Source organism: Pongo abelii, chromosome 11, assembly GCF_028885655.2.
Source record: "Pongo abelii isolate AG06213 chromosome 11, NHGRI_mPonAbe1-v2.0_pri, whole genome shotgun sequence".
Classification (NCBI taxonomy): domain Eukaryota; kingdom Metazoa; phylum Chordata; class Mammalia; order Primates; family Hominidae; genus Pongo; species Pongo abelii.
In genome coordinates this window covers 122,092,750-122,116,037 of record NC_071996.2, presented here as the reverse complement: position 1 = coordinate 122,116,037, position 23,288 = coordinate 122,092,750, and the positions used below count along the sequence as shown (strand labels likewise).

Genomic DNA, 23,288 nt, shown 5'->3' with positions numbered 1-23,288 from the left:
AGCAAAATTTGCATAAGGATTATAGATTAGTTTATTAATCTATTATAACAGTATTATATCAATGTTAAATTTCTGACTTTCATAATTGTACTGTGTTAGTGTAAGTGAAGGATCTTGTTGTAGGAAATATGCACTAAAGTATTTAGGGGTAAAGGGGCACATGTACAACTTACCCTAAAATGATTCAGAAAGATGCTATGTCCATAGGGGAAGAGAGAGAGACAGAATGGTAAAGCAAATGATTCAAAAGTTTTACAACTGATGAATTTGGGGTAAAAGTGTTGTTATAGGCTGGGTGTGGTGGCTCCAGCTTGTAATCCCAGCACTTTGGGAGGCCGAGGCAGGCAGATCACCTAAGGTCAGGAGTTCGAGACCAGCTAGCCAACATGGTGAAACCCCATCTCTACTCAAAATACAAAATTAGCTGGGCATGATGGCACATGCCTGTAATTCCAGCTACTTGGGAGGCTGAGGCAGGAGAATCACTTGAACCCAGGAGGCAGAGGTTGCAGTGAGCCAAGATCGTGCCGTTGCACTCCAGCCTGGGCAACAAGAGCAAAACTCCATCTCAAAAATAAATAAATAAATAAATAAAAAGTGTTGCTATGGTTTGAATGTTCTGTCCTCTCCAAAACTCACGTGTTAGAAACTTAATCCCCATTGCATTGCACCAGTGTTAGGAGGCAGCGCCTAATCAGAAGTGTTTAGTTCACAAGGGCTCTGCCTTCAAGAACAGACTGATGCTATAAGAAGGCCTTGCAGGAGTGGGTTCATTCTCTTCTGCACTTCTGCAAAGTAAGGACACTGCATTCTTCCCCTCTCAAGGACTGGGCATTCGAGGCACCCTGCTGGAGACTATGACCCAATCTGCCGGCACCTTGATCTTGAACTTTCCAGATTCCAGACCTGTGAGAAATAAACTTCTGTTCTTTATAAATTACCCTGTCTTAGCTATTCTGTTATAGCGGCACAAAACAGACTAAGACAAGGGTATACACAGGAATTATTTGTGGTATTCTCACAATTATTCTTTAAGTTTGAAATTATTTCCAAAAAAAGGCAAAACTCAAAAAAAAACATATTAATAAAATGTTGTAGACCAGGCACAGTGGCTCATGCCTGTAATCCCAGCACTTTGGGAGGCTGAGGCGGGCAGATCACCTGAGGTCAGGAGTTTGTGACTAGCCTGGCCAACATGGTAAAACCCCATCTCTATTAAAAATACCAAAATTAGCCACGTGTGGTGGTGGGCACCTGTAATCCCAGCTACTCAAGAGGCTGAGGCAGGAGAATCGCTTGAACGCAGGAGGCGGAGGTTGCAGTGAGCCAAGATTGCACTACTGCAATCCAGCCTGGGTGACAGGGTGAGACTCTGTCTCAAAAAAAAAAAAAAAAAAAAAAAAGGATTATGGTAAAACTACATGCTCTGGTGTAGAAAGATCCCAGATTATACAGTGAAGGAGGTATAATGCAAAACAATACATATAATAAAACTCAGTAATGTAAAAACAGCAAACTATAAATGCCAATGTGTGCTTATGCATGTGTGTGAAATTACAGAAAGTTTGGGAGGAGACAGACTAAATTAATAACACTGGTCACCTTGGAGACTGACTCAATGAGGACTTTCATTTTTACCTATGTGTTTCCATTTTGAATAATTGTATGTTCAGATATTGTACAATTAAAATCTATAATAATAAAGCAATACTTTTTAACACAAAGGGAGCTCATACTTAGGGAGTTGGGAATCACTGTTCTAGAAAAACATCTACCTAGACTTAACATCCCATGAAAGAGACAAAGTCAGTAAGAGACCCTAGGGCTCACCTCATCTTCCAGGTCCACTGCATCAGTGCTCCGCTGGCCCAGCACCTCTGGCCTCTCCTCTGGGAATGCTCGTTCACAATCTGGGGTGGTCCGGTTTTCCCTGCCGGAGGAAGCCATGGGGAAGCAGAATGGGTTCCAAACCCATGACTCTTAGGGTTCGTTAACTTGTCCCTCTCTGTAGACCCAGGATAGGAATGAGAAACAAGCCATATAGGATTGACTAGAGGAGACTTCTTTCTGGGATGTGGGATATGACCAGTACAGGATATGTTGACTACTACACAAATATCCTTAACTGTCTTCTCACTTTAAAGCTTATTCTACTTTGCAGTTTTCACCTATGGCTTTCAACTCAAAACAATCTTCCTTTTTGGATGGAGATGATCCTTTCCCTTTCAGCCAACCTTTCAGTCAATGTACATAAAGAAGAGAAAGTCCCCAAGTTTCCTGATGAATCAGAAAAACATCTATAATTAGAATCCAAGAATCCAGGACTCAGACTCTCAAGGCTCTATCCATGTTTAGGCAGTGGCTAGTGACAGGGACCATTTTGTATTTGCTTTGGCTAGAGTCAAAGATGTGCAAGATACCTCACTCTACAAATCCCTAACTATATCCTTCTCACCGAGGTGCAGACGGCGCCTCTCCAGTCCCTGACTCAGCCCAGCTGCTCTTCAATTCTGAGGCTAAGATCCCAGCCAGGAGGCTTGATTCCTGAGGAGTGGCCCCGAGTCTGGGCAGAGGGGCTGTGCCAGGAGCCACCTTGCTGGTCTTGTCCTCTTGCTCAAGGGCAGGTCCTGTGTTCTGATGTTTCTGTGGGAGGTAGGGGGCAACACTGAATCAGAGCTATCTGATTGCTATAGGACAATATGAATGCTATTCATGGCCCTTCTCCAACCCTAGAAAGTCACCCTCCTCCTCTAACTCCCCAGTCACTAGCCTGGTCATTTCACATATTTTCCTCTGCCCCACACACCTTTTGCATGGCCTCCTCAGCCATGCGTTCATAGGCTTGAGTCAAGATGCGAGACTGATTACCCTTGGGGGACAATCGATGGGCCTGTTTGTCCTTTAGGACCTGAAGTTCTGGGGGTAGGCGGCTGGTGAATGGAGTCCCCAAATCTGGGCCTGCTGTCTCAGTTATTACTGCAGGGAGGGAAGAGAAGGAAGACATGATCATGGGGGCCATGGTCCCTGTGTCCACTTGGCCAGGGACAACTTCAGTGTCTCCAGGCTTCTGTGGAAGAAGATCATTTTGAAAAAGTGACAGAGGGAGAGTGGGGTTGCAAGGGAAGTGGCAAAGGTTAAGCGAAGGGCTAGGAAGAAAGTTCAAGCTGGTGGAGGAAAGAGGACATATTAGATCTAGAAGGTCGGGGAAGGGAAAGAGAAGTAGTTTGGAGGAAGTACTGGGAAGTCCAAGAGCCCTGGGAACCCTGATGACTCACTGGTGACATGACCAGCAATAAAGGGGTGATATAAGAGGTCTGGCCAGGACAGTCGCTGCCGTGGGTCTTTGGTGAGCAGTCCCTGCAGGAAGTTCTACAGAGAGAAAAAATATTCCATCAATCATTCTTTCCCTTCCCTTAAGTCTCTCTCTATCAGCAGAACTAGCAAACCAAGAATCCCATATCCATTCTCACAGCAGACGAGCTGCTCTTGATCATGTCCTCTAAAAACTTTGTTCAGGTCCCATTTTCCTGGCTGAAATCATGGACAGACCACTGTCTCACCTCCTAGGGACAGAACCCCAAATCCTGTTCATAGGCATTTTGTATTCCCAAAAGTAAAAACAAATTTTAATGCACCAACTTTGTAAAGAAGGGAGAAAAAACACTGGGAGAAAGAGATGTCATCTTCTTAATGATCTTCAGAAAGCAAACATTCAAAGAACTCCCAAACTATTCATGCTGCCTTCCCTTTGACTATGGTTTGTCTGTGGCTGGGTAGGAAAAGATGCATTTTTGGTTACAAGCACACTCACACGCACAAGTAATTGTGTGAAGGTGTGTTTGGGAGTATTCAAAAACAGAAATCTTTCTGCAAGTCTTCAGAGGTGGAGAGATAGGGAGACAGTCTCTGAAAAGGATACACCTTATCCTTATCAGGAATCTTTGGGGAAATCCTCAATTGGGCCTCAGATAGGAACAGAGGTACTAGTAGATTATGACCACTGTTCTAAAACAAAGTGATCTGTATAACTATGGATCTTGCTGGAGATACCTGAGTATCTGCCTATAGGGAGAATGAATATCCTATGTGCACCTCTTCCACTTAAGATTCCTTCATTTAGATTATTCTTGCCAATTATTTGGGCCCCCTCAACTAAACAGGGGAGGAATTTGTTGTCCCTTTTCATCTCAGATAAAGCAAAGCTGTAATAAGGTTTCACTCTGGGAGAAGACTGCATTTAAATTCTATTGAAAATCCATAATCTTGCCCTACATAAAAAATATAAGAAGGCTGGGTGCAGTGGCTCATGCTTATAATCCTAACTCTTTAGGAGTTGAGACAGGAAGATTGCTTGAGGCCAGGAGTTTCAGACAAGCCTGGGCAACACAGTGAGACCCTGTCTCTAAAAAATAAAAATAAAAAAATATAATTAATTAAAAAAAAAATAGAAGCCAGGAGCAGTGGCTCACGCCTGTAATCTCAGCACTTTGGGAGGCCAAGGCAGGCAGATCACGAGGTTGGGAGATCGAGACCATCCTGGCTAACATGGTGAAACCCCGTCTCTACTAAAAATTAGAAAAAATTAGCCAGGTGTGGTGGCGGGCACCTGTAGTCCCAGCTACTCAGGAGGCTGAGGCAGGAGAATGGCATGAATCCGGAGGGCAGAGCTTGCAGTGAGCCGAGATCGTGCCACTGCACTCCAGCCTGGGTGACACAGCAAGATTCTGTCTCAAAGAAAAAATAGAAAAGAAGTCCAACTCCTCTCCTACTCTCTTCCCTCCTCCAGACTACTGACTTAGTCACAATGAATAGGCATCACCTCTATCATCTGCCCCTAATCACTGAACCAGCTCCACCAGCTCTCACCATTCTGATAGCTTTGGACTGAAAGCTATGTAGATAACATCTAGAATGTGGACATAGCATCTGACAGGAAATAAGTGGAATAGATGGCATGTAAGAGGACCAGTATCGATCTCTGGTATCTTCCAATTACCTTTTCATTGTGATAAAGCATAGCCTGGCTCAAACTGGAGTTACCATTCTCAGGTTTGGCAAACTTTAGAACACCCTCCCAGAATAAGACCCTGCAGTAGAAAAGCAAGGCTGTCTGGCCCAGCTCTGGCATTGATATGGTTTGGATTTGTGTCCCCATCCAAATCTCATGTCGAATTGTAATCCCCAGTGTTGGAGGAGGGGTCTGGTAGGAGGTGACTGGATCATGGGGGAGGACTTCCCCCTTGCTGTTCTCATGATAGTGAATGAATTTTCACGAGATCTGGCTGTTTAAAAGTGTGTAGCACTGGCCGGGTGCAGTCGCTCAAGCCTATGATCCCAGCACTTTGGGAGGCCGAGGCAGGCGGATCATCTGAGGTTGGGAGTTCGAGACCAGCCTGACCAACATGGAGAAACCTCATCTCTACTAAAAATACAAAATTAGCCAGGCATGGTGGTGCATGCCTGTAATCCCAGCTACTTGGGAGGCTGAGGCAGAAGAATTGCTTGAACCTGGGAAGCAGAGGTTGCAGTGAGCCGAGATCGTGCCATTGCAGTCCAGCCTGGACAACAAAAGCAAAACTCTGTCTCAGGCTGGGAGCAGTGGCTCATGCTTGTAATCCCAGCACTTTGGGAGGCTGAGGCATGTGAGTCACGAGGTCAGGAGATCAAGACCATGCTGGCTAACACGGTGAAACCCCGTCTCTACTAAAAAATACAAAAAAATTAGCCAGGTGTGGTGGTGGACACCTGTAATCCCAGCTACTCGGGAGGCTGAGGCAGGAGAATGGTGTGAACCTGCGAGGCAGAGCTTGCAGTGAGCCGAGATCACGCCACTACACTCCAGACTGGGTGACAGAGCGAGACTCCGTCTCAAAAAAAAAAAAAAAAAAAAAAAAAAACTGTGTCTCAAAAAAAAAAAAGCGTGTAGCACCTTTCCTTTCTCTGTCTTCCTCCTGGTACGCCACGTAAGACATGCCTGTTTCCCCTTTGCTTTCCGTCATGATTGTAAGTTTCCTGAGGCTTCCTCAGCCATCCTTCCTGTACAGGCTATGGAGCTGTGAGCCAATTAAACCTCTTTTCTTTAAAAATTACCCAGTCTCAGGTAGTTCTGTATAACAATGCGAGAACAGAATAACACAGCCATTAATTCAGTAACTGCAAAGTCCCACCTCAGCTCTGGAAAAGGATTTTGGAAAAAGGAACAGAGGTAGAGGGAGACAGATTTCTAATGTAAAAGTCATCTCCCTTTCAATATTCATTACCTTAAAGCAGGGACTGATGGTTGAGGGCCAGCGCACAGGGTCCTTGAGAATGAGGCTGACCAGCTGAAAGATGCTTGTAGCATAGAAGGGAGGGGTGCCTACTGCCAGTTCATACAGTATGCAGCCAACAGACCAGAGGTCCGCTGTGTGGTCGTATGGTCGCTCCTCCACCAGCTCTGGAGACATATAGAGTGGTGTGCCTTTGATGGACGTCAGCACCATTGTATTGGTGCTCATAGCCCGGGCAAATCTGCAGAAGATAATGGGATGGAAATGGTAAGGGAAAAGATATTCTAAACCTCGTCACTACTACCTAACATAGAGATATCCCAAACCAGAGCAGAGGGAGCACCTTTGATTAGGTTCCAGAAGACCCAGCAGCAGTCCCAGTCTCCAGCTCCGGTTCTAAAATGAGGCCCAAATAAGTCAAGAGTATCGTCTAAGATTCCCTGTGGGGCCAGGCTCGGTGGCTCATGCCTGTAATCCCAGCACTTTGGGAGGCCGAGGTGGGCAGATCACCTGAGGTCAGGAGTTCGAGACCAGCCTGACCAACATGGAGAAACCCCATCTCTACTAAAAATACAAAATTAGCCAGGCATGGTGGCATATGCCTGTAATCCAAGCTACTCTGGAGGCTGAGGCAATAGAATTGCTTGAACCCAGGAGGCAGAGGTTGGGGTGGAGATCGTGCCATTGCACTCCAGCCTGGGTAACAAGAGTGAAACTCCATCTCAAAAAAAAAAAAAAAAAAGATTCCCTGTGGAACTGGAAGCTTAGATGGATGCTCAGAATCTTTACCCAAAGTCACAGAGCTTGATGCCACCACCCTTGGCGAGGAGGATGTTCTGAGGCTTCATGTCTCGGTGTAGGATGCGGTGGGAATGCAGATAGTACAGGGCTGACACCAACTGGGCAGCAATGGCCTGAACCTAGAAGTTAAAGAGGTGGAAGAAAGAAAAAAAAGGTTAGAAGCAGCAGCTGGCTGACAAGCCCAAAAACTTCTCCTGATATTACTGCTAATCTTTTCTTCCTTCCCTTTCTTGCAGAGCTTCACACTACTCTTTCTTAGTTACTGTTCTCCTTATTTAATCACTCTTTCATTTGCTCATTCATTCATTCAAGAAAAATTTATTGAATCTCATTTACTATCTGCTTGACCATGGGCAAACTAAGGTGACAATCTATATAATAACACCATCTACATGGAGGATTATTGTGAGGACTGAGTTAAAGCATGCAAAATAATACTCAGAATGGTGCCTGGCACACAGTAAATATTCAATACACATTACCTGTTATTAAATAAGACAAAATGCCTTTTTTCAAGAAAAGTAGTCAGACAAACAAACAAGACAGATAAAACAAATATGGTGGTTGGATGTGGTGGCTCACGCCTGTAATCCCAGCACTTTGGGAGGCTGAGGCAGCTGGATCACCTGAGGCCAGGAGTTCGAGACCAGCCTGGCCAGCATGGTGAAACCCCATCTCTACTAAACGTACAAAATTAGCTAGGCATGGTGGCACATGCTATAATCCTGGTTACTGGGGAGGCTGAGGCATGAGAATTGCTTGAACCTGGGAGGCGGAGGTTGCTGTGAGCCAAGATCGTGCCACTGCACTCCAGCCTGGGCAACAAAGCGACTCTGTCTCAAAAAATAAAATTCAATTAAAAATAAAATAATTTCAAAAATATGATTACTTACAAATAGTGGTGAGTGCTCAGAAGGAAAGAGAATGCTGCAATCATGAATCCCAAGGGGGGCCTACTTGCTTGGGTGCAGAGAAATGCCTAGAATAAATGTGGCTGGAGGATATGTGCAACAAAATCCCAATGCTAACCACTACGTCCTGGTGCCAAATCCTGACTCCCCACAACCTCTATTCTTACTACCCTCTTTCTGGTACCATTACACTGGCCCTTCTTCCCTAAAGGTATCTAATAACAACAATGTTAATAATAGCTAACTATTCAAACACATTACATGACTTAACACTCTTCACCATAGACTTATCAGACAAACATGATTATTATCTCCATTTTACAAATTAGGAAACTAAGCACAAAGAAATTAAAGTAACTTGTCCAAGGAGACCCAGCTAGGAAGGAGCAGAGCCAAGCTTCCTACTCAGATATCTTGGCTCCAATGTTTACATAATTTACTCCCACACTACACTGCCTCTACATACCTAGACTCTTATATTCTTCTCAGAAGTCTTTGAAATGGAGACTCTCAGTGTCCTTAGCTTGCTCTACCAGTTCTCTAACCTGGAGAGAGTTCAGAGGTGGGGAGAAGTTGAAGGCAGAAAGCATACCTGGTCTTCAGGAAGTTTTCCGTCATCTTCTAGGATCTGAAAGAGCTCTCCCTCAGCATAGTCTGTCACCACCACCACCTACAGAGAGAAGGCAGTGGCACTGATGGCTCCAGATTCATGCATTCTGAGGTTGGGAAATTCCTGGAACCCTTGTGCTTGGGGAGACGGGGCCCAAAACTGTCAAAGCACACCTCTTTGTCAGTTTCAAAGCTGTCAAGCATATGCACAATGTTGGGATGCCGCAGACCCCGCATTATTTCAATCTCTCGTTGCAAATTCCTCAGCTCCTTCTCTGAGCGCCCCAATTTTGGGATGAACTTCAGGGCCACAACCTGTCAGTGGTAAGGTGAAAAGTTAATGCCTAATCACACTATTGAAAAGAGCTAGAATTTCAGCCTTAATCTCAGAGCTCCAGAAGTCAGACTTCAGAGTGTTTGAGTAACTCTTATTATTTCTGTTAGTCTCCCGCTTCCATTTTCTCCTGGCCTTATCCAGGCTTTCCCCACTCCTCATCCCAGGAGGAAACAGCATCTGCAAAACATTTTCCCTTCTGGGAGAAGTGTTCTGATTTGACCAAAGCACTCAAGATGAGATTTAGGAGAAAGGAAAGGAAAAAAAAAAAATGAAGAGGAAATAATAGAGTTTAAGTGGTTTACCTCTTATTACATGGTGTGCTAGAGACTAATAATATTTGTTGTTTACTAACAGCCAGGCACTGTACTAAGTGATTTAATGTGACAACATATTTAATCCTCAAACTCCATCGATCAGTTGCTGTTCTTATCCCTATTCTAGAGATAAGGAAATTGAGACATAGAGAAGTTAAGTAATTTGTCCATAATTCTAGGGCTAGAAAGCGGTGGAGATGGAATTTGCACCCAAATAATCCAACTTCAGAGCTTATACTCCATAAGAAGTATGAGGGACTCAGTACCTTAGGAATACAAACTGGTATAAATACATTCCTTCTAGACCCATTTTCCACTGGAGTTGGGGGTACCAAATCCCACCCAAAAGGTATCGCTCTTTGTGCAACACCTGAGCACTGTATTTTCTTCGACCCTTGTACACCCTCCCAAAAGAGCCTTCTCCAATCATCTCCAACACGTGGTACTTTTCCATGACAGAGGTTTCAGGATCTCTTAGAAGGAAGAAGGTAGAGACGGTGAAGAGCTATAGATCCAGGGACAGCTCCACAACATCTGGGAGGCCTAGTTGGGGCATGGGAAAGGAAAAATGTTAGCCACCTTGCCTTTTCCTCTTTTTCACAATAAAGCCTCAAAAAACATGGGAGGGTGGAATGGATGCAAAGATGATGCGATCTTGGAACAAACAGAGCTTCTCTTTGTAGTTCCTCCCCACTTTCAGCCTCCTGTCCCCAACCTGGCCCCATGCCCACCTAACACCTGGTCCCCCCTTCTCCCTCACCCAGCCTGGCTCACTCTACCCTGCTCTTTCAACCTAGCCTCGCCCAACCAACCCTGCTCCTTTGAGTCTCCCCCAGGTTCCTGCCACTCCCAGACTCCTCAGCACCCGCTCTCAGACCCCCGGCCCGTGTGCTTCGCAGGCCAGAGCCCCTCTCTCACCCCCAGCCTAGGCGCTCCAAGCTCCTGAGGCCAAGCGACGGATTCCCTGCCGTTTAGCCCCATCTCTTCTGGCTGCCTGCATACGTTGCCTGACTTATAATTCTTCTCCACCCGCCTCTTCCGCCGGTCTCTTTCGGCTTCCTTTCTTACAATTTTACTCGCTAGAACTGGTGAGAAGTTCAGAGGACAAAGGCGCTCAGAGGTGTGAGAGGGACGGCGGACCACACATGGGCACTTCCTGGGACACATCCGAACTGCCTCAGGGCCATCAGGCCCGGCTAAGGACCCGGAGTCTGCTGTTGCCTAGAAACGACGCTAGCTGCCCACCCCTCTTAGTTTTCCGCCTCCGACTTCCCTAAGGGCATTTCCGGTTCCGGCTGCGGGCCGGTGAAGATATGGCGGCGTCTGCGTCTGCAGCTGCAGGGGAGGAGGACTGGTAACTCTGGGGGCATGGGCTTTGGCTGACAGCCAGGATCTAGTCCAGAGGCCTAGCGGCTGTCGCAGACGGTCCGTACGGCGGGCGTGTGGGGTGGAGCGAGGGATGAGGGATGGCAGAGATGCTGACATCTCTGGAAGAGCTTCTGGACTGGGGAACGGGAGGGTGGAGGGGCGCTGATCTGAGTGAGAGGAGACCGGGTCTGCGCCCAACAGGCCAGTTCAGGCCTCGCCTTATCCGGTTCGATCCCCTTTCCTCCAGCTTCACGCTATCCGTTTCTCTCCTCCTCAAATGAATTTTCTCGGGGGCTTTGGGGGATGCCTGCCCATCAGACCTCCGCATCTCCCTTTCGCCTTTCAGAACCAGTGCCCTCCAGTTCCGGCCCCCCTTTCCCCTTGGATCAGCCTTTTTCCGCAGACGCTTTCCTCAGCCTTCTCTCTCTCACACAGCACTAGTGAGGACTATTGTATGAATAAAGCTTTACACCTCACATAAAGTCCCTCTAGTCCTTCTCTCAAGCATTCTTAACTAAAGACTAGAACATGGAAGGACTCTGGGATTTGGAAGTAGGATCAATGTGGGTTAACTCCGCATTTTATTAGCTATGTGATGCTGACCAGGCCACCTAGCTTCTGTGAGTCAGTGTCCTCAGCTGTAAAAAAAAGTGGGTGTGGCATCTACCTCAGAATAGTTGAGAGGATCACGACGGATTTGTAATATACTTAAGTCTGTTTTTTGTTTTGTTTTGTTTTGTTTTTTGAGACAGAGTCTCACTCTCGCCCACGCTGGAGTGCGGTGGTGCGATTACGGTTCACTGCAGCCTCGACCTCCCCAGGCTCAGGTGATCCTCCTGCCTCAGCCTTCCAAGTAGCTGAGACTACAGGTGTGTGCCACCATGCCCGGCTAATTTTTGTATTTTTTGCAGAGACAGAGTTTTGCCATGTTGGCCAGGCTGGTCTTGAACCCCTGTATTCAAGTAATCCTCCCACCTCAGCCTCCCAAGGTGCTGGAATTACAGGCGTGAGCCACCACACCCAGCCTCCTTTTCATTAATAACTGAGGTGCAGGCACCTGGGAAGACTAGATGAGCCCCAAAGAAGTAAAGTGATTTGCCAAAAGATAGAAAATTACGACTAGAAATCCATATCTGTCTGACTCCACACCTTAGATTCTTTGTACTAGGACATTCTTCAGTTCCCCCCTCCCCCATTTTTTTTTTTTTTTTTTTTTTTTTTTTTTTTTTTTTTTTGAGACGGAGTCTTGCTCTGTCGCCCAGGCTGGAGTGCAGTGGCATAATCTCAGTTCACTGCAAGCTCCGCCTCCCGGGTTCACGCCGTTCTCCTGCCTCAGCCTCCCGAGTAGCTGGGACTACAGGTGCCTGCCACCACACCCAGCTAATTTTTTGTGATTTTTAGTAGAGACAGGGTTTCACCCTGTTAGCCAGGATGGTCTTGATCTCCTGACCTCGTGATCCACCTGCCTCGGCCTCCCAAAGTGCTGGGATTACAGGCCTGAGCCACCGCACCCGGCCCCCCTCTCCCATTTTGTTGTCACCACCTTACCACCGTCCCATCCAGGACCCACGTAGCTAGGGTGGGCGAAGTATTGAAGGGCCACTTGACTGAGGCTACACCTCAGTGTTACATTGGTTCAGGGAGCCCAGCTAGTACTGGCCTTTATTAAGACTATCTAGACTACTGGTTTTCAAAGTGTTCAGGGAAACTTCTTTTTTTTTTTTTTAAGAGACAGAGTCTTACTTTGTCACCCAGGCTGGAGTACAGTGGCAAGATCATGGCTCACTACAACCTCGACCTCCTGGGCTCCCGTGATTCTTCTGCCTCAGCCTCCCAAGTAGCTGGGACCACCGTGTCCAGCTAATTTTTTATTTTTTGTAGAGATAGTGTCTCGCTTTGTTGCCCAGGCTGGTCTCGAACTCCTGGCCTCAAGTGATCCTCCCACCTCAGCCTCCCAAAGTGCTGGGATAACTTATAGTTCACCTGCTCAGGGGAACTTTTAAGATTCAGGGGAGTCACCTTGAACCATGGAGACAGCGACAATGAGGGCAGCAGCCTGTACTGTGAGACTCCCACTCCCATGTCAGCCAAAACTACACTGTTATCTGTGAGGTGTAAAGCTTTATATTTTATATTTTGAAGTTTCTGCCTAAGACTTAACAACACTGACGTAGGTCGTGCTGGGGCAGCCTTACTCTTAGAATGAAGAGGGAGCAGTGTGAGAAAGCAAAGTGTGCATTTTTGCATGTATCACTTGGTAGAGCTGTAGACACAAACTGATCACTCAGTTTCAATTTCATTACAACTGCTGTTTCTATGCTTAAGCATGTGTGTCCCTTGATTTACATCAGAACCATGGATCCTAACCTCAACAGGCTGATCTAGGTCAACCAGACAGCCAGGGTCATAAATACATCCAGAGTACTCTATTACCTCACTCCTTCCCTCTTTCTTTCTAAGGGAGAAGGTTATATACAGACAGGAAAAAAAGAGGATGTAGACTAGCTACTATAGCCCAGATACTATTAGGTACTTTATGTAAACAAATCACCTTTTATCCTCACAATAACCCTAGAGAGTAGGTGTTATTATCTATGTGTGATAGACAGGATAACTTAAGCTTTCAGAGAGGTCACATCCCAGATTGCATAGCTTGTAAGTGATTGGTATCTGTTAACTAACTCTGAGGCTGCTGGCTCTTCCATTACAACACAGCCTTTATACCACCCTAAACATGTTGTGTTGAGGTTGCTCTCTCCTTTAAGAAGGCTTAGGGTGACTGGTGTTAAAACTGTATGTAGACAGTAGCCAAGGCACTGGGATCCACACTGGACAGTGACGTAGGGAAAGGTTGGAATAATATTGGTAACGTTAATGCTAATGAATGGGTGCCATATCTCTAGACCAGAGAGTCAGCCACTAAGGGGAATGAAACTTAAACAGGGAGTCAGGAAACCTGGCTCTGGGCCCAGTTCTACCTATGTTAAGCCTTGGTTAGTCATTTTACTTCTCTAGAATCCACTTCTTCATCTGTTGGCAGAAACGATGCCTAAAATTCTGATTTCCATGCCTCCTATTTGGCCAGTTGACAACTTAAGGTAACATATTCCTTGTTTTTAAGGAGTTTAGCAGGATAATGCATTCTGGTAGATTGCCGTTTTTGTAGAAAGCCCGCCTTTATTGGCCTTAGCAGGCTTCCACAGGGAGAGCTGTAATGGTGAGTTAGTTTACTCCTGTCTCTCTAGGGTCCTTCCCTCTGAAGTTGAAGTGTTGGAGTCCATCTATCTGGATGAGCTACAGGTGATTAAAGGAAATGGCAGGTATGTATCCAACCAGTGGTGGGCAGGAGTCCCCCTAGTAACGAGGAGAGGTTCTATGCCGAATCTGGGTCTTAAGACATTGTGAGCCTTGATTCAGAGATAATATTTCTCTTGTGTAGACAAAAGCTATTCCTTTAATCCTACCCCAAAAGAAAGAGTCCAATGTGTACTTCCTTTGCCCACTTTACTGTCTCAGCCCCATCCTCCCCAGCCCCCAAGCCCCTACCCAGTCACATCTGCGTGTCCACTTGATCCACCTGCAGAACTTCACCATGGGAGATCTACATCACTTTGCATCCTGCCACTGCAGAGGACCAGGATTCACAGTATGTCTGCTTCACTCTGGTGCTTCAGGTCCCAGCAGAGGTGAAGCCCCTACTGTGTGGCAGCAAAGGGAGGAAGGGGAGAGTCCCTGGGGTGAATCACTTCAGCAGTAACTTGTTATTTGCCCCCACTAGTATCCCCATGAGGTGCCACAGATCTCTATCCGAAATCCCCGAGGACTTTCAGATGAACAGATCCACACGTAAGTTGAACCTGTCAGAACAGGGAAAACTCAGCTACAGCTTTGCCCGGTGACAGAAATGGGCAGATCTAATATTTAGTTTGCCCTCTTCCTCCAGGATCTTACAGGTGCTGGGCCATGTGGCCAAGGCTGGGCTGGGCACTGCCATGCTCTATGAACTCATTGAGGTAAGAGGTGCGCTAGTCTGGGATATGTTCTTTCCTTCAAGCTAGAGCAGTTTGTAGCTGTAAAAGGGAAGCCATGGGCCTAGAATCTTAAACAGATCTGGAGTCATTAGGTAAGGTCTAAATTAATCCAGAGAAATGAGACTCTTCTATTTGAAAAACTTCCCAAAAGACAGTTCAGTAGCATCTCCAAGTTGCCTATGCCAGCATCTTGACGGAAAATGACTTTTCCTCTTCACCTTGAATTTTTCTTGCATCAGTTTCAGTGTATGTCTTGTTCTCTTGGCACTGGCAACTGAAAGTGGCAAAAGATACAGATCTTGCTTGGGGGTGTCTTAGCCATAAATGAACATTTGAAGGCTAGACTGCCATTGGAACTGACTAGAAAAAGTCATGGTTGGCCAGGCACGGTGGCGGGCATCTGTAATCCCAGCTACTTGGGAGGCTGAGGAAGGAGAATCGCTTGAACCCGGGAGGCAGAGGTTGCAAGGAGCCAAGATCGTGCCACTGCACTCCAGCCTGGGCAACAGAGTGAGACTCCATCTCAAAAAAAAAAAGGAAAAAGTCATGGTTCCTTTACTGAAAGAGCTTATACACTGCTTAATGAAACAACCCATATGAAGCAAAACCTGGAGCTCCAATATACATGGAAAACTTTTATTGTTTGAGATTAAAAATATAAAATTAAGTACAGTTTTATTTTCCCCTAGTTTATTTATTTATTAATTTTAATTTTTTTTTTGAGACAGTCTTAGTCTGTCACCCAGGCTAGAGTGCGGTGGTGTGATCTCAGCTCACTGCAACCTCCGCCTCCCAGGTTCAAGTGATTCTCCTGCCTCAGCCTCCCAGATAGCTAGGATTACAGGCATGCGCCACCACACCCAGCTAATTTTGTATTTTTAGTAGAGACTGGGTTTCTCCATGTTGGCCAGGCTGGTCTTGAACTCGTGACTTCAGGTTATCCACCTGCCTCAGCCTCCCAAAGTGCTGGGATTATAGGCATGAGCCACCATGCCCAGCCTCTCTTAGTTTAAATTTTTAAGAAAAATGTTCAGAATAGAATGAAGGTGGGTGGCTGAGAGTCAAAGATAGTGGGTTTGATAGGCCACCGTAGCAGTCCTAGCTCAGGCCTCCACCATGCAGCCTTGGACTTTGTGGAATTCCAGAGTACACTATTAGCTATTCAAATAACAATTCAAATGCATAGTTCACAGCCCAACTCAATGCCTTGTGAATTCTCTGTCCATTTGGGTTGTCCATGCCTTGACATGCTTTCTGAAAGCTGACTTAGAACAAACGCATTGCCCCATGGGGGAGTGATATTGAAGGGGGCTAATCAAGAAAGGCCTCCCAGAAGATGAGTTTTAATTGAACATTTTTTTCTCTCACAGTGTATTATTTTCATCTCCAAGATATATTAAAAGTGACTTAATGAAAGGAAAAACAATTAGGTTGAATTTTGAAACCAGGAAGATCAAATTTTGGGGGAGGGGCGGAGATGTGGAGAAGGATTGATTCCCAGCAGAGGGAGCATCACCAAGACAGAAATGCATAAACACAAGGTAACAAACTGGCCTGCTAGGAGCCAAGTCCAGCCAGTCACTCCTAGGAGTAGTAGACAGGCCTTGCTCACCGTTCTTCCCCCTACCCCCCTGTTTAATCGGTGTCTTCTCTCCTCAGAAAGGGAAGGAAATTCTCACAGATAACAACATCCCTCATGGCCAGTGTGTCATCTGCCTCTATGGTTTTCAGGTGGGTTTCTCTCTTGGGACCTGGCATTCTGTTTGGGACCAGCAGATGAGGGCTGTGAGAGAGCTCTGACTTAGTGCCCTACATCTGCCTTCCCTCTAGGAGAAGGAGGCCTTTACCAAAACACCCTGTTACCACTACTTCCATTGCCACTGCCTTGCTCGGTACATCCAGCACATGGAGCACGAGCTGAAGGCACAAGGACAGGAGCAGGAACAGGAACGGCAGCATGCTGCAACCAAACAGGTAGACCTCACTGCACCTGCACGCTCATCTGACACCCTTAGGCACAGCCTTTCACAACCTTTTCCATCCCTCCACTCCAGTGGCTCTTCACCTTTTTAGGGTCATAGATACCCTTGAGATTAATGAACTCTTACCTCTGTCCAAAACAAAGGGCATCCTTTTTTTTTTTGAGATGGATTCTCACTCTGCCACCGAGGCTGGAGTGTAGTAGCACAATCTCGGCTCACTGCAACCTCCGCCTCCTGGGTTCAAGCAATCCTCCTGCCTCAGCCTCTCGAGTAGCTGGGATTATAGGCGTGAGCCACCACACCCAGCTAATTTTTGTATTTTCAGTAGAGACGGGGTTTCACCATGTTGGCCAGGCTGGTCTCAAACTCATGACCTCAAGTGATCCGCCTGCCTCAGCCTCCCAGAGTGCTGGGATTACAGGCGCGAGCCACCGTGCCTGGCCAGGGCATCCTTATATACACTTACATATTGCATGCAGTTTCGGGGGGTTCCCAGATCTCTAGTTAGACAACCCGTGCTCTGTCCCAACTCACTGCTGAACCGGTGTCCCTGTGCCCTTTAGTCCCAGCCCTCTGCAGATTAGGTTGGCTGATGGGTCAGCACCAGGGGGCGTCCTGGGCTGTGACACAGGCATATGATTTTTCTCTTTTTTAGAAGGCAGTCGGTGTGCAGTGTCCAGTGTGCAGAGAGCCCCTCGTGTATGATCTTGCCTCACTGAAAGCAGCCCCTGAACCCCAACAGCTCATGGTAAGGGGACTTTCTTCCAATCTGAGCCAGGAGTAATGGCATTTTCTAAAGAGTAAGGAATGGCATCTTGTCTGTGTCAAATGGGATCTCTGAAATTGGGCTTGAACTGCCTAGGACCTCTCTGCAAAGCGACATCCCCCACTGGCAGGAGCCTAAGACTCTGGGAGCCCAGACCTGAGGGGCAAAACCAGTACAGATCTCCTGAGGCAGCCTCAGAGGAGTAGAGGTTTGAGTCAGCCTTCTGCTGTTCATTATTTCCTCTCTGCCATTCTTCCTTCCAGGAGCTATACCAGCCCAGTGCAGAGAGCTTGCGCCAGCAAGAAGAACGCAAGCGGCTCTACCAGAGGCAGCAGGAGCGGGGGGGAATCATTGACCTTGAGGCTGAGCGAAACCGATACTTCATCAGCCTTCAGCAGGTGAGGGAAGGGTTTCCCAGTCGTCCCGTAATGCCACCAACCTTCCTACAAACCCCAGTCGGCCATGGCCCCAGAGTGAGCTTTGTTCTAACCAGGAAGATGATAGGCTGATCATGGTCAGCCCAGATAGTAGAGGGGCCTGTAGTTCCTCGCCTTGAGGAGCTGCATCTCCCTCACTGCATCTTGTCACTTCTTTCTAGCCTCCTGCCCCTGCGGAACCTGAGTCAGCTGTAGATGTCTCCAAAGGATCCCAACCACCCAGCACCCTTGCAGCAGAACTGTCCACCTCACTGGCCGTCCAATCCACTTTGCCAACTCCTCTGCCTGTGGCGACCCAGTACATATGTGAGAAGATTCCAGGGGCCAGGTCAAATCAGCAAAGGTTGGGCGAAACCCAGAAAGCTATGCTAGATCCCCCCAAGCCCAGTCGAGGTCCCTGGCGACAGCCCGAACGGAGGCACCCGAAGGGAGGGGAGTGCCACGCCCCTAAAGGTACCCGTGACACCCAGGAACTGCCACCTCCTGAGGGGCCCCTCAAGGAGCCCATGGACCTAAAACCAGAACCCCATAGCCAAGGAGGTGAAGGTCCTCCACAAGAGAAGGGGCCTGGCAGCTGGCAGGGGCCCCCATCCCGCAGGACTCGGGACTGTGTTCGCTGGGAGCGCTCTAAAGGCCGGACACCCGGTTCTTCCTACCCTCGCCTGCCTCGGGGCCAGGGAGCATACCGGCCTGGTACTCGGAGGGAGCCCCTGGGCCTGGAATCTGAGGATGGTTCCTAGCAGGACTTGGCGGGGAACAGGGAATTGGGGATGGGAAGGGGGCAATAAAGATATTTGGCCTTCTTTGGCTTTCTTTGCTCAGCAGCGCGTAGCCTGTAAGGAATGGCTCTTTTTCTCAATTCCTAGTAAGATTGGGCTGTGGCAGAGCAGCCCCCAAGTTTGCTCTGAAGTCTGTTCTTCAAAGAGCTGGGTAAAGAGGGTCTGACGTCTCATTAGCTAGTATAGTGAGTTTCAGGGAAAACTAGTGGGATGTCAGCATGTAAGCAGAGTCCTTAGGACCCACCGTTAACAACCCATTGTGTACACACCCATGCCTGTCCATTATTTATATACATAGAATGCCTTTAGGTAGAGGAATTTAGTTTCCTGTTTTGTGTCTCATCTCTTTATCTTAGGCTATGCCCCATCATTTGTATATGTGGTTGCCTGACTGACCCCTGTAGGCACCTGTGATTGCAGCCCGTCTTACTCAAGTACCAATCCAGTGATGAAGGGAGAGGAGACAGCAGAGTAGTGTGGCAGATGTTTATTGAACTAGAGGAGGAAAGCTGAGCTGAGCTCAGCCTGATCACCTCCTCAGAGACTCAGCATTGTGAATTGCCCCTACAGGGTCATTTTTATACAGCATGAAGTAGCCCTGCACCTGGGCAGGACTGATCTGGTTTGTAGCTCGAAGGACATGTTCTGCAAAGTCCTCAGCTAAGGAAGGTGCCTGCCCTGGATAGAACCTTTGGAACATCTGGGTCAGCTGCCAGTGTGAGCAGTAGCCCACGTACTCCTTCAGGTCCACTCGCCCCGGGCGTATCAGGGCGGGGTCCAGCCTGAGAGAAGACAGGGAAAGCAGAGTCACAGGCAGTGGTCACACTAGCACCCAACAGAGATGGCCCCTCAACCTCCTGTTCCTCCCAAGGTACTAGGGGAGGGGGTGGGCTCTTGCCTTAGTCTCAGGATGCCTGGCTCCTTCCTACCTGTCAACGTGGTTGGTGGTCATGAACACGATGCGGGCCTCAGTGGAAGCCACACCATCCAAGGCATTGAGCAGTCCACTGAAGGTGAGGCGACCTAGGCCTTGGTACTTTACTGGGTCTGGAGGAAGGCAAAGATAAGGAAGCATGAGTAGTCATAGCCCAGCATAAAATTAGCATGCCCCACTATGTTCCCCTACTTATCCATGCGTCTTGTGGGCTCTTGTCACTAACCCAGGCATCCTCCGCCAGCCCTCTGGATTTCTGCTTTCTTCCCCTGTTCCATAGTTACCCGCTCCACTTCCTCCAGAACCCCTCACTTACTCTCCACAGCCAAGTCTCGACTGAGAAAAGCAGCATCCACATCCTCCAGGAGCACCAGGCTCTGCTGCGGGGCCACGCTCAGCAGGTGGTTGAGTCGGTCATCAGAGAGGCTGGAGTCCGTGAGGCTCAGCAGGCAGATGCTGTGCTCCAGTTCCCCAGCCAGGGCTGTGCTATGGAGCATGGGATGGCAGGAGGTAGCAGGCAACCTGGAAATGCTTCCTCAGGCCCAGCTACTCTCCTCACCGTCTGGGGACATGTGTCTCAGAGGCCTGACTTCTACCTCACACCCTAATGTTCCACATGTTTCAGTTTATCCTGGTCCCCGATCCCCAGATTCATTTCCCTTTCCAACCCCATCAGCCCAGTGTTTCCACAAAGGCTTCGTTTTGCCAAGTTAAGAGAAATTTTGAATACTCACATAAAACTGCTCTTTCCGCAACCAGGGGGCCCATAAAGCAGGTAGCCACGTCTGTAAGGAATGCCTAGGGATAGAGCCAGGATTATCATGTCTTTTGCCCCAGATATCTATGTTCATTCCCAGCCCTGCCCCCTGGAAGCCTGATAACCTTGGTACGGAAATAAATCATTCTCATACACAACTTTTCATTCCTCTTAATCTCTGGAAATTGGACTAGAACTTTCTTTATATCACCCCATCTGGCTGGAGACCAACCTGTCCCTTCTAAAAATGTCAAAAACAGCACAGCCAAGACCCCAGCTGCTTCTCACCTCTGTCAGTGTACCACTTGGGGTTATCGATGAATTCCTGGACGTCTCTGACAATTCGGTCAGCCAGACCCTGTTGTAGAACTACAGAATTCAGTGGTCGCCGGCGGCGTGGATAGCCAAAGGGACGCCATTCAGAGCCCACAGCTGTGTACATCACAGTCTTCCCTTCCTCCTGCTGCAAGGCTAGCTCTCGAGCTGGGAAGGAGAAGATGAGATAAAGCCAGTAATTCCCTTCACCATGGCTGATTCTTCAGTTAGGTAGAGCTGTGCCAAACAGCTTCCTTCTGGCCCCCTGTTCCCATGGGCTCACCCCGGCCTGCTTATTCCACCTCTCCAAACTGCTCATCTGATGTCAAATGTCCCCATCCCTGCAGTGTCCCTAGAAAGCCTGCCTGTGCTATCCCACACCTTCCTCCAGGATGTTGAAGAAAACCTTTCGGTCAGTGCCCAGGGCCGTGAAGGTGACAGATTCCCAAGGAGTCCCCGTCTGCAAGTCTATCATCTGCATCTCTCGACTTCGTTCTACCCGGATCCATTTCCCCCGATACCTGAATAAGAACAATCAAAACAGAGTGAGTGAATGGGTCAAACCCTGCTCCCATCATTCTTTTCTACTCTCACAGCCCTCCCTAGCTCCCAACCTTACCAGATAAAGTGGTTTCCAGGGCTGGGGACAAATTCAAACTTAGTGGAAATGCGGCCGCTCTCATGCTGAAGGTACGAAGTCTCGACACTGAGGTGCTGAGTACGGGTACTGTGGCGGGTGAGCCAGCTAAGCAACCAGGCATAGCTCCTGTCTCGAGCAGGGACTTCCAGTGTGATCATGTAATGGCGCCGGAATGCCACCAGGCCCAGTTGGGCACCCTTCCGGGCCAGGGCCAGGGCTGTGCCCACACCCACCAGCCCAAATCCAGCCCCAAAGTAGGGATTGTCCTTCAGGGCCAGAATAAAGTCTGAAAGTGGCATCTTGAAAGGGAAACACCAAACCTTACAGGCCCTGGGGTGTTACGAAAACCTAGGGGTGGGGAACAGTGGAGATGGGACAAAGCACAGATTACTTTAGAAATTGGACCTCCCCAGCCCTGCCCACAGGTCAGCACTACTGTGTGGGTCAATACCCTCCTTTTGTGGGGGTAAGGGTGGTATTGGAATGCAACGGTGGAGACTCCAGGTCCCTCATGCCATTTGTCCTTCATTAGTCTACTCATACCTGTTTCCTACCAGAGGACCATGTCTGGAGATGCCTTAAACCAAAAAGAGCTATATAAACAGGCTTCACATCAGGATAACGGAGGGACAGGATTTTTGTGGTCCCTGGGACCAGCTTTGATAAAAAGGGGCCCACTGGCTGCAGTCAGCAAGGGAGAAGCGTCCGTTGACTTGTCAGTAACGCTGTGTCTTGTTATGAGTAATGTCCTCCAAATATCCTCTCCCTTATGTCCCCAATATCTAATGTCTTGTTTGGACCTTTATTACCTCCCACCTAAACTGTCTTTAAAATCGTAGTTCTTGAAATGGCATTTTAATAGGTCTTCACCTCCTGCTTCACGGAACAGCTACACAAGGGTCCAGATCTTTCATCATAGGGATCAGCTCCAATTCCATATCTCTCTCTGCTCCAGCACCTTCAATGGCTGGCTCCCAACAGACCCCTGAATTGGGTATAAACTCAGCCTGGGACTCAAGGCCCTCTACAATACGGCGCCCGCCTACCTTTCATGGATTAGCTCCTAACACTACCTGTTTAGCAAATACGCAAATATGCAACAAATATGTTCAACAAGTAAGCAACCTCCCAGCTCCTTGCTCATGCAGTGCTCTTGGCTCGGAATGCCCGTTCTTTTCTCCCTCATTCTCCGCAACTGAAAATCTGCCCATCTGCTACTTTCTCCACGGATCGTCACATCGTAGACAAAGATCCTGACGGATAAGCGCAAAGTTGTTTCTAGTACACCTCTCCTCCAACCCCGAACCCCGGCCACTTTGCCCTGCGCCTGGCATGCAGGGAGGTGAGCTGACAGCAGTGACCTCGGCTGAGCCTCAGAACTGGGATCCAGAATTCCAAAACATCTATGCATGGAAGGCCACAGACAAAGCTCTCCCGCCCCTGGCCCCTCCGCGACACCCAGGAACCCCCTCCTGAACCTCGCCTACACCCCAGCTCGCGCCTCCAGCCACATGGTTTGGGGTAACGGGTCACTCAGCCCTCTCACCGCCGTGACTCTCTGGCCCTCCGTCTCGATGGTTTCACCGCGCCTGCACTTTGGGGAAGCTGCGCTCGGCCCCGCCCCGGGTCCTTACATCTACTTCCCGCCACACCCACCGAGAAGCCCACGCCACTCTACCCCAGAGCTCTCGATGGTGCTTCTCTCGCTTCAGGGCTGGAGTGGGGGTGGAGGGCGGGAAAAACCACAGAGAGAAAACATAGAGTACCCCGGCAGCTGGCAAGAGGAAGAGAGAGTGGCTTCCACATCACCAATATCCTAGAGGCGGCTGAGCCGGAGGCGGTCGCACAAAGGGGGCCCCGGGGGCCGCTCCAGCCGCGGCCGACCATAGAGATGCGGCTCCCGCCGGCTCTGGGTCTGGAGGTGAGTGAGCGGCTGCGGGGCGGAACTGGGAAGGGAATGCGGGTGGAGCGAGCTGGAGGCAAAGTTTTTCGAGCCCCGGGATCAGGGTGGGCCTGGGCGCTGGGAACTCTCGGGAGG

At 48.5% G+C, this 23,288-nt stretch overlaps 3 protein-coding genes across 15 annotated transcripts in view; 1 reads left to right on the top strand and 2 right to left on the bottom strand.

Annotated features, from left to right (window-relative positions):
- Positions 1–10,447, bottom strand: part of STK36 (serine/threonine kinase 36) — a 30,118-nt gene extending 19,671 nt beyond the window's left edge. For 2 of the 4 annotated variants that reach the window (XM_009238102.4, XM_009238104.4), the window contains exons 1-10: positions 10,310–10,447; positions 9,612–9,784; positions 8,765–8,905; positions 8,574–8,651; positions 7,059–7,189; positions 6,261–6,510; positions 3,276–3,369; positions 2,807–2,976; positions 2,456–2,643; positions 1,831–1,930 (exon numbers count right to left, since the gene is read on the bottom strand). In XM_009238102.4, the coding sequence (XP_009236377.3) occupies positions 1,831–1,930; positions 2,456–2,643; positions 2,807–2,976; positions 3,276–3,369; positions 6,261–6,510; positions 7,059–7,189; positions 8,574–8,651; positions 8,765–8,905; positions 9,612–9,695 (1,236 nt within the window). In that variant the 5' untranslated portion in view covers positions 9,696–9,784; positions 10,310–10,447. 4 annotated transcript variants of the gene reach the window in all.
- Positions 10,448–10,477: 30 nt separating this feature from the next.
- RNF25 (ring finger protein 25) lies at positions 10,478–18,649 on the top strand. 2 transcript variants are annotated; one of them, XM_024243068.3, is made up of 10 exons: positions 10,478–10,595; positions 13,855–13,929; positions 14,193–14,295; positions 14,388–14,455; positions 14,553–14,622; positions 16,300–16,371; positions 16,471–16,614; positions 17,278–17,370; positions 17,652–17,786; positions 17,987–18,649. In XM_024243068.3, exons 1-10 carry the CDS (start codon positions 10,555–10,557, stop codon positions 18,563–18,565), a joined length of 1,380 nt encoding a protein of 459 aa, XP_024098836.2. In that variant the 5' UTR covers positions 10,478–10,554; the 3' UTR covers positions 18,566–18,649. The 2 variants fall into 2 exon arrangements, with proteins under 2 accessions (XP_024098836.2, XP_063569127.1); XM_063713057.1 differs by lacking the exon at positions 10,478–10,595 and adding an exon at positions 11,851–13,707.
- Positions 18,650–19,076: 427 nt separating this feature from the next.
- Positions 19,077–23,178, bottom strand: LOC100437347 (mitochondrial chaperone BCS1). Of its 9 annotated transcripts, XM_054549849.2 has the most exons (10): positions 22,797–22,869; positions 22,376–22,503; positions 22,121–22,235; positions 21,230–21,598; positions 20,992–21,131; positions 20,584–20,778; positions 20,273–20,336; positions 19,855–20,024; positions 19,534–19,651; positions 19,077–19,386 (listed from the first exon to the last, which is right to left on the bottom strand). In XM_054549849.2, exons 4-10 carry the CDS (start codon positions 21,547–21,549, stop codon positions 19,134–19,136), a joined length of 1,260 nt encoding a protein of 419 aa, XP_054405824.1. In that variant the 5' UTR covers positions 21,550–21,598; positions 22,121–22,235; positions 22,376–22,503; positions 22,797–22,869; the 3' UTR covers positions 19,077–19,133. The 9 variants fall into 9 exon arrangements, with proteins under 9 accessions (XP_054405824.1, XP_009236389.1, XP_009236390.1 ...); XM_009238114.4 differs by lacking the exon at positions 22,376–22,503 and having other exon boundaries at positions 22,797–22,877; XM_009238115.3 differs by lacking the exon at positions 22,121–22,235 and having other exon boundaries at positions 22,797–22,874.
- Positions 23,179–23,288: the final 110 nt, after the last annotated feature.